At 41.4% G+C, this 9,071-nt stretch overlaps 1 protein-coding gene across 1 annotated transcript; it reads right to left on the bottom strand.

The window, feature by feature from the left end:
* Positions 225-5,654, bottom strand: LOC8062333 (protein MEMO1). The gene is made up of 8 exons (XM_002456898.2): positions 5,376-5,654; positions 4,742-4,826; positions 4,591-4,659; positions 4,000-4,112; positions 3,196-3,307; positions 2,946-3,089; positions 694-868; positions 225-607 (listed from the first exon to the last, which is right to left on the bottom strand). The coding sequence occupies exons 1-8, from the start codon at positions 5,425-5,427 to the stop codon at positions 458-460; spliced, it is 900 nt and encodes a 299-aa protein (XP_002456943.1). The 5' UTR covers positions 5,428-5,654; the 3' UTR covers positions 225-457.

The raw sequence follows: 9,071 nt of genomic DNA, 5'->3' as shown, positions 1-9,071 counted from the left end.
CAAAATCAAATAGGCTAAATAAACCTTCAAGAATGGAATTGAAAAGTACGGCTGTACACTAAAGAATGCCCAATGTTTGATTAAGTTGCTGAATAAGCGAACTACATCAGAAACAGACTACAATGTTTAAGAAAATAATAAGGGTGGAGCAATATTTTATTTAATTTTCTGTTTTTGTGTTACGGGTCTAATGCAGCTCAGTAAGTCGAGGTAGACACACAGAGTGACAGAACACATCCCCAGATAACAGTTTTATTGATTGTCTGGTTTCCCAGTGTTTCTGGCGACATAATCGGCATTCAACCAGGGCCTGTTTATCACAAACTGGCATCGAGCCAATGCTATAAAGTTTGATAGACAGGTCCCGGTGCGAACCAATCACATGTTTTTTTATGGGAAACCAATCACACATGTTGCACCAAGGTTTGGCGGCTATATCAAACAAGCCGTAGCTTGCTCAATCTTGTTTCTCTTCTTCCCCTGATGCATCAACCTTTGCTGCTGCAGATGCATAGCTTACACTGCTATCCCTAAAGTTCTTGCATTGGCTTGACTGCTCGTAGCGAACAAAGCCAATCTTAATTTTTGTTGAGCAATGTTTCAACATCTGAAAAAAAGAGATTTATGCAGTGAATGAAGACAGTAAAATAAAAGATACGCATTGACTAGATTATTGACAAGAAAGCCATTTACATGAAGGAAAACGCTGATGGGGTGGCGTCCACATATGGTATTCTCATACTCCTGCAGGTATTCTTTGAACGCTACAGGATCACCAGTCTCTATGATCTCCATGCCCATACGGTCCAAGGCCTCAATAGACTTATGAATTGCACCATGTTTCTCTTCGTAGTATGTATAACTAAACCTGTGGTATGAGTATGGGATCAATAAAACTATTTCCATTTACCAGATGATGAAACAAATCAGCAACAAAGAAAATTTCAGATGCTAAAATAGGCAAATAAGAAGAGTGTTAAGCACTTATGTATATATATTGATATAAGAAGCACCAAGTGTCTATTTCTATGTTCACCAACCTTTATGCGCACAGGTAAATTCCAGCCATGTTTATTTCTGTGTCTTGTGTTTCTTATACGATTTAATAACACTAAAAAATAGTGTTAATACTCAGACACAAGGAGTGCCTTTGTCTAAGATTGTGACAAAGTACTCACTAGTCTGGGCAATAAATTAAAGCAGAGTCCAGCATACCATCACTGGACCAACGAACAAGCTAAAGGGTTACAATAGACAATCGCTTGCTAAAGAGCTAATTTTTCCACTATAGAGATCCTGGTGAGGTAGAGTTCTCGTGGCTATTCTTTGGTGTTAGTGTGGGGTGTTTGTAAGGGTTTCTTTTCCCTTTTTCTTCTTATTAATATTAATCATATGCAACTCCCCTGCATGTTTGAGAAAAAAAAAGTTTTGTAGCAGCAGATTGTGGACAGGCTGCATCACAAGCGGAGGGCGCTGTCATGCTAGGTGCAGCAAGAAACAAGTTTGTTGAGAATAAAGTAGGAGTGCTTTAAGTTTTTTCAACTCATGTGCAGTGGGCATTAGCCTTGGGGACTTGGGGTTGCGCTATAATGAGGCTTGGTGTGGTGCAAGAGTCAAACCTTCAGAATTCAAATAGGGGAAGGTTGCAAGAGGAAAACACATCAAAGAAAAATGAAAAGACTTTCTTCCTCCCCATCCTATCTATATTCCATAATCTAACTCTCAGGCCTCTCAATTTCTATTTCCATTGAGAAATTATCCTACTTATACTTGTTGTCCTGATATATTTACAACAAATTCTTGTAAGCTACATGCTGCAATAAGAAGGGCAGGCCTGGTGCAGTGGTGAGAGCTGTCTCACTGAGTCACCAGGTCGTGGGTTCGAAGCAGCCTCTCCGCAGATTTGGCGGGGGAGGCTTGCCTCGATTTTTCCCTTCCCCAGACCCCACTCATGTGGGAGCCTCCGGCACTGGGTCTGCCCTTTTTCACATGCTGCAATAACATGAGTATTGGACTAAAGGTCATGTAAATAAATTTAATCTAGCAATGCCATGTAAATGTTGGAATGGTCGGTGGAAAACTTTGTAATTTCATTGCTTATGTGAGTAATGAAATTTGGGTTTCGCCTAGCGTGGAAAAAAGAAAACCATGTAACAAAATCCATGTATCCTGAAATTCAGATTTGCAATCCGAAAGAAGGTTGTATAGCCCACTGAGCCGTATAACTTTCCTTTAAGAAAACTGGTTTGGTCAGACACAACATTATTAAACGTGTCCGATGACTGGCATGTGAGCACCAAACTGCAATTGATCTCTAGGATCTCAAGTAAAAGTGACTATAGCAGCTCCGGTGCATTCTTCTTCTTGGAAAATATGCAGATTGGTCAAGGGCTCATGGCTAAGCATAGGTACAGATGAAATTCTCCACCACCAACCACAATACCATTTTGCATCTACATGATAAAAGACATTTGGTATGTGCTTTGGGAAGGTCTCATAGGTTTCACAGCCAAAATATCCAATCCAATCCCTCCAGCCCCATGTTTCTCATTTCTCAGAGGTTTCTTGCGAATTTCTAATCTAATCACAGGACATCAGTGCCCATGTAACCATATATTCATCTCGACATCACTATTTGAAGTGAGGCTGCCGGTCAGCCTCTCCTGGTCCTTATCTTCCTAATTGCTAACAATAATGAATCAAGAACTGACAATGGCAGCTGCTCTCTCCTGACTCATCAGATATGAAATCTGGGGAATGGAGTATTGGAGTGGTAGTTTATGGTAATTAAGCGGGGCAGGTGAGGTCAACCAGCAGGCCCCACATGCCATAGGCCAAAGACACGCATGCAATGCACTCAAAGATGTACAAAATTCATAATTTTTTACACTGATAATACAAGCAAGAGACATGAGTAAGCAGACACATAAAAGCTAACAACTTACCGGGATCCCCAGTGGCAGAAGTCTGACGACACAGAAAAAAAGTTTTTTGGGTCATCGACATATTTGGAGAGCAGCTGTCCATACATGGCTTCACTTTGGGAGCTAAGTGCACCAACAAGGATAGGGACGACTTTCACAGTATGTCTGTCAAATCAACACAGAAAGAGAGAAAAATCAAGAATGTGTAGAGACAAGAGTTTGGTTCCAAAAAGACTACTAAATGGATATGACATATTAACAAAGGATTTACCCTTGAAATACTTTAGCAAGGTAGGGCAGATGCATTTCCATGCTATGTTCAGCTTCATCCACACTAAGATCCATAAATTCAAATCTTCCAGTGGCGCTGAGTTCCTCGATGACTAGAATGGTGTAAATCAGTAGAGTAAAATAGAAATATTAAATCTGAACTTTCATGCAGCATTTGGTTCCTTGGTATCGGGAAAAATTATTATAATGTACTCCCTCTGTTCCAAATTATACGTTATTTTGACTTTTCTACATACATAATCTTTAACATGTATCTAGACATACCGTATATCTAGGTGCATAGCAAAATCTATGTACCTAGAAAAGCAAAAACAACCTATAATTTGGGACAGAGAGAATATTAAAATGTTCAGAAAGGGGAGGTCTGGACTCGTTTCAAAGGAAAACTCATCATGTCAAGTTCAATCAACAGAGTGGGTTAAACAAGATATTACAGGTTGTCACGAGCTCACGCGACACCTACTGGCCACAGATAAATATCTAGAAATGTCTCAGAATGCAAATTGACCTGACTATGTGCACTTATAGTGGTCCATCCCAGATTATGTAAACAATGTAGTTTTACAACAATCCCTCTAATACTGAACATATTGCATCCATATTAGAACCAGATATCAGTACTGGTACAAAACAAATGTACAAATAATAACTTACACAAGACGCCATTAGCATAAAAAATAACATGCACACTTAATATTAAACTGGTTGATTGATTAACATGCACAGTACATATACAGAACTAGGCAAAAAAAAAATCAACCATTCAGATTGAGTAAGCACCCACCTTCCTGGTCCACTGGCAAATCCCCAATTGGGGTACAATAGACAGAAGCCCTAGTTAAAGCACATTTTGGAGTGTAGTAGTGATGAGAAGGGCCAAGCAGAAACACCCGAGAACTGAATTACATGCACAGAGGAAAAAAAATAGCAGACCGTTAACAATGAGAATTTTGAGGAGAAATACTTATAGTAACCAATTGAAAGTAGGTAGAATGATATTATAGAGTGTACAATGAAGTGCATTTTTTGTGAGGGGCAGAATGAAGTATGTATATGGAAACAACATTGAAACAATGTATGAATAACCCTTCACTTATTACCGGTTACAAAGTAATACATTAGATTTGAAATTTTAACAATGTAGAAACTTTGTTACGCTTTAAAGTTTTCTATAAAAGCTGGGTTTTCCTCTGTCAAAAGAAAAAAAATGTAGAAACTTCATGTCTTGCATTGACTAAAGACTAGCTTTTCCAAGGTAATTGATGGTATAAGAAAACATCCATGATATTAAGTACTGACACAATCAACAAGAACGATTTGCTATTACATCTGGAAACACTAGCAGAAAGTTATATCAACATGATAAATGACTCACATGTTAGTTGGATCGATGTTGCCAAAAGCATAAGCTGCACATCGGCCTGAGTATGAATAACCAGCGTGGCTGTAGAAGCAGGCAAAGCATGTCACAACAGAATAGTACTAATCAGCAAGTATCGAACATCCTACAATAAATACCAACTTACGGTGCAATTACTGCCCTAACATCAGGAGACTTGGTTAGACCAGCTGCCCCCAGCCAACCATTGAGTTCCTCTTCCAGCTTCCTGGCTAATTGTAAACATGGAGCAGTACTTAGACTTTAGGAGATGACAACGCAACCCAAATAGTAAACCAAAGACTTAAGCAAAGGGAGAAACAGGAAGCATCTTTTTATATCCCTTAAAGTTTATTATCAGCTGAACACTGCATTTGTTCACTACATCCAAAGGATACTGGGTGCATATGCTGCAGCGATGAATTTCACTTCATTATAAATATGTTTACTGAACAGGAAAAGGCAATGCAGTGCATGCATCAATTTATTGATTGATGCCCTGTGAGTTTACAAAATCAGTGGCCTGGTACTCAATGTGCCACCCACTGAGTAGCAATTCTGCAGTACAATTAGGCCGATTGTGCGGCCTCAGCAGTAGCACAGTAACAGTCAGAGGCAGCAATACATCATTCCACTCCAAACAAACAAACTACCAATAAACTAAGGTTAGTGATGACAAGTGAAACTACACCAACAGTGTCCAATTAGTAGGCTACGCCTCGAACAAGACAGAACAAGTGCAAAAAGCAACATGAGAGGAGAATTGTGAAATCGCAGAGTACCATTGTTCGTGTACCAAGAACCGGCGTGCGAAGCCCTCCTGACGCGCTCCATGGATCGATTCAGAGATTTCTTACCCCAGCCTGTGGCTGCTGCAGTGCAGACCTGCCGTGTGCTACGTGCCGCCTCCGGCGCCCGCTGTCCGCTGGTGCCTGTGCGGCGCGCCTCCCTGCCCGCGGCGCTGCCTAGGGATTGCGAGTCGGGGTGGGCGGGTGCGGGATTGGGGATGGAAAGGATGCCGATCGAGTCGGCCGTGCCCGTGCGTGGCGTGAGTGCGCCGCTTGTGTAAGCAACACTGCAAGCAGCAAGCTGTTTAATCACCACCAGACCAAGTGGTTTGGGCTGGGCTGGGCCGCGCCTGCACGACACGAGGTGGCACAGGTGGAAAGATGGCCCGCAGCCTTGTGATGACGTCCGTTTCGCAATATGGGCCGCTGAGAAAATGTAGGCCCAAAACGGGTCCATCGGCCAGGGCTGGGCTGGTATACTTTCAGTGATCCTGGTGACAAATTTTTCACAATCCTTGTTTACTTCATAGATTCTAAAAAAAAGAAAAATTTTGTAAAATGTTAGTGTAGCACTTTCGTTTATATTTTATAATTATTATTTAATTATAGATTAACTACACTCAAAAGATTCGTCTCGCAAATTATATACGAGTTTGTATGTAATTAATTATTTTTTAATCTAGATTTAATGTTTTGCTACAAGATTTGATTTATGGGGAATTTTTAACATTTTGCAAAAAAAAAATCAGGAAGTAAACAAGCCCTAGAATACTCTGCCAAACGTGCGTGCCATCAAAAGAGTTTTTTGTGAACCAAAAGCAGTCCAGTTACTTTATTCCGTTTCCGTCCGTGGTGCAGTCTGAACCACAGGATTTCATGTGAGTGACATGCCCCCAACATCGTTCTCAGACTGAGAGAGAGTCATAGCCACTTTACCCAGACGAATACGATGATTACCGCCATGATGATGGATGGATGCAGCCTGCATGCGTATCCAGCCTTTCCGGGCATGGCCAGCGACAGCTCCGGTTGTGCTAGCTTGTGCAGTGTGCTGCACTGCTGCTGCTGCTGCTGCTACATGGAGTGCCACCGTGCAAGCGGTACTGCTGCAGGCTATAATGCCCGGCTGGACGGCCGGCCGCCTTAGCTGTCTCCGCCGTGGCGCCGTCCATCAGTTTTACTCCACCGGCTCGACGGCTGGTGCACTCTCTGTCTCTGGTCCCTCCCTGCTAGCTACTCTCCCTCTCGCCGTCTCGTCAGCAACAATGGAGCAAAAGATGAGATGGAGACAGGCCCGGTCGCCCGGACCGCAAGATTCGATGTGACGAGAAATCTTGAAAAATTTTACGAACTAAACAAGCCCTCTCTGGGTTGTTTCGTTCGTCGGTGTCCCGGCCGGTGGAGCCTCTGGCTCATTCGATCATAGATCCCAAACCGTGTGTCAGTACGTGTAACTCGTCGCAGGCAGGTGTACGTGGAGCCTATTCACTCGGTCCCATGTAAGTGCGATTCTAAGACAACTTAGGTCTTGTTTAGTTCACCTAAAAAATCAAAAACTTTTTAAAATTATCCATCACATCGAATCTTGCGACACATGCATGAAGTATTAAATATAGATAAAAATAAAAACTAATTACACAGTTTATATGTAATCGCGATATGAATCTTTTAAACCTAGTTATTTTATGATCGGACAATATTTGTCAAATAAAAACAAAAGTGATATAGTGTCAAAATAAAATAAAAAAAGATCTAAACAAGGCATTAGTGTTAAGATGAGAAGAGATTTATGCATACGCATGTCCTAATAAAACTTGGCATAACATATAATGATTGCACTTAAACAATGGAAAAGTTATAGGTGGGCAAGAACTACAATAAATATTGAACTCTATAACTACACTTAGTTTTTGGGACAAAGAAAGTAGTTAAGGCCAATAGGAGTCATGTCCTATCCCCCTCAGAATTCTGCAGTAGACGAAACAAAGTAGATAGATACTCCCTTCGTTCACAAATAAATAATTTTCTAGAATATGTACCTAAGTTTAACTGACTTTATAGAAAAGAGTAAAAACATTTATGACATAAAATTATCATACTATGAAAGTATATTCTATGGTACATCTAATGATACTAGTTTTGTATCATAAACCTTGATGATCTTGCTATAAATTCGATCAAGGTTTAAAAATTTTGACTCAACACAACTTGAATCTATTTATTCTATGACACAGGGGATATGCTCAAATTGTTAATTGTCCTTGGTTGGCTTCCCCAAAAATTTATATTCAAACATACTAGCATCTCCAAGAGCCTTTCTAAATTTCATTCTCTAAATCATTATTTGGAGAGTCATTTACATAAAAATCGTTTTCTATATCTTTTATTCTCCAACAGTTATTTTATATCCCATGCGTACTCTAGGGAGCCATTTTTGTCTTCTATATTTGGCTAGCAAAAAATCTAAAATAGAATATGGCTATATTTGTATGACCACATAGATAAGCTGGCTATATTTGTATGACCATTTAGATAAGTTGTTGGAGGGAAGTATATAGAGAGTCTCTTGAAGATGCTCTTAGAGGAATATAATTATCGTTGTTGAAGGAGTTAAACTATTTCAGGGTTAACCACGTCTATACAAAGTATTAATATTTATAAAACGAAATAAGTATCATTGTATTAGTTTAATTATAATATATTAGTGTGAATCTATTAGTATAAACTCGATAATTTTTTTTAAAAAAAATGACTTATTTGAATTTAGAATTATAATCATTTTGAATGGAGGGAGGACGCTGCTTCCAGTGTTTTAAAGTTCCATGGCGTGAAACCTTGCAAGTATCTGTCTTCTCACAGGACCAACTCACTCCACTCGATCAACTGCCGGATTTAAAGGATCTGTCTCTGAACTTGTCTCTGTTCTTTCAATTAAAAAAAAAACAACGCAACGTGGCCTCCCGTCCCATCCCGTCGCGGCGTTGTCATGTTTGGGCCGGCGGAGTATATATGAATGTACCTGCGGCGCCTGCTGCCCTGTCTGATTGTGATTTGTAGTACTCCTGCTACGTACTACTGTAGTACAGTATGTACGCATGCTGCAGCACGTACGTATCCGCGCTGGATTGGATGTCGCATATGTCTGCTTTGTACGTATATGTACACACATGCATGCTTCAGAAATCAGCATGCAGGGGCCAAGTACGTATGTATCCATCCGCTGGATTGGGTGTCGTCGTGGTGTTGGTGTCCTATAATGTCCTTGAGTTTTGTCATTTTTGCCTCCGGGGCAGGGTCGCGCGCGCGTCGGAGGCGAAGCATCATTAATCGGCGTGGCTGCCGTGTCCCATATGGTATCGATGCTTCGTCTGCGTGCTGCTGCTCGCTTCCGTGAGGACCGTGGAACATGTGCCATGCTATGATGCCGGGCCGGGGAGGACGGGGAGTGGCATTGGCAGGCCCCCGGATCAGGTGCTGCTGCCACGCCTCAGTCTGTGCACTGCAGCGAGCTGCGAGCCACCTCTGGCCTCTGCCAGTGCCGCCATCTTCTCGTGGGATCGAGCGGGAGGTGGCGCCAACAGGCTATAAACTTTATTATGGTGTCACAACGTAAATAAACCCGAGTGAGGTGAAGTAATCTTCTCTCTTCCATGACGCTCGCCAGCACATGGCCTCGTTGGTCCTGGCAAC

This window comes from Sorghum bicolor, chromosome 3 (assembly GCF_000003195.3).
Source record: "Sorghum bicolor cultivar BTx623 chromosome 3, Sorghum_bicolor_NCBIv3, whole genome shotgun sequence".
NCBI classification, from domain to species: Eukaryota; Viridiplantae; Streptophyta; class Magnoliopsida; order Poales; family Poaceae; genus Sorghum; species Sorghum bicolor.
Note: the sequence above shows the minus strand (reverse complement) of the source record. Positions and strands in the feature narration are given on the sequence as shown.

Coding starts and splice junctions, on each gene's coding strand:
- LOC8062333 (XM_002456898.2), bottom strand. CDS start 5,427: ATGGAGCGCGTCAGGAGGGCTTCGCACGCCGGTTCTTGGTACACGAAC. Junction 4,660..4,741: donor GTTAGGGCAGTAATTGCACC/GTAAGTTGGTAT, acceptor CTGCTTCTACAG/CCACGCTGGTTATTCATACT. Junction 608..693: donor CCATCAGCGTTTTCCTTCAT/GTAAATGGCTTT, acceptor TCTTTTTTTCAG/ATGTTGAAACATTGCTCAAC.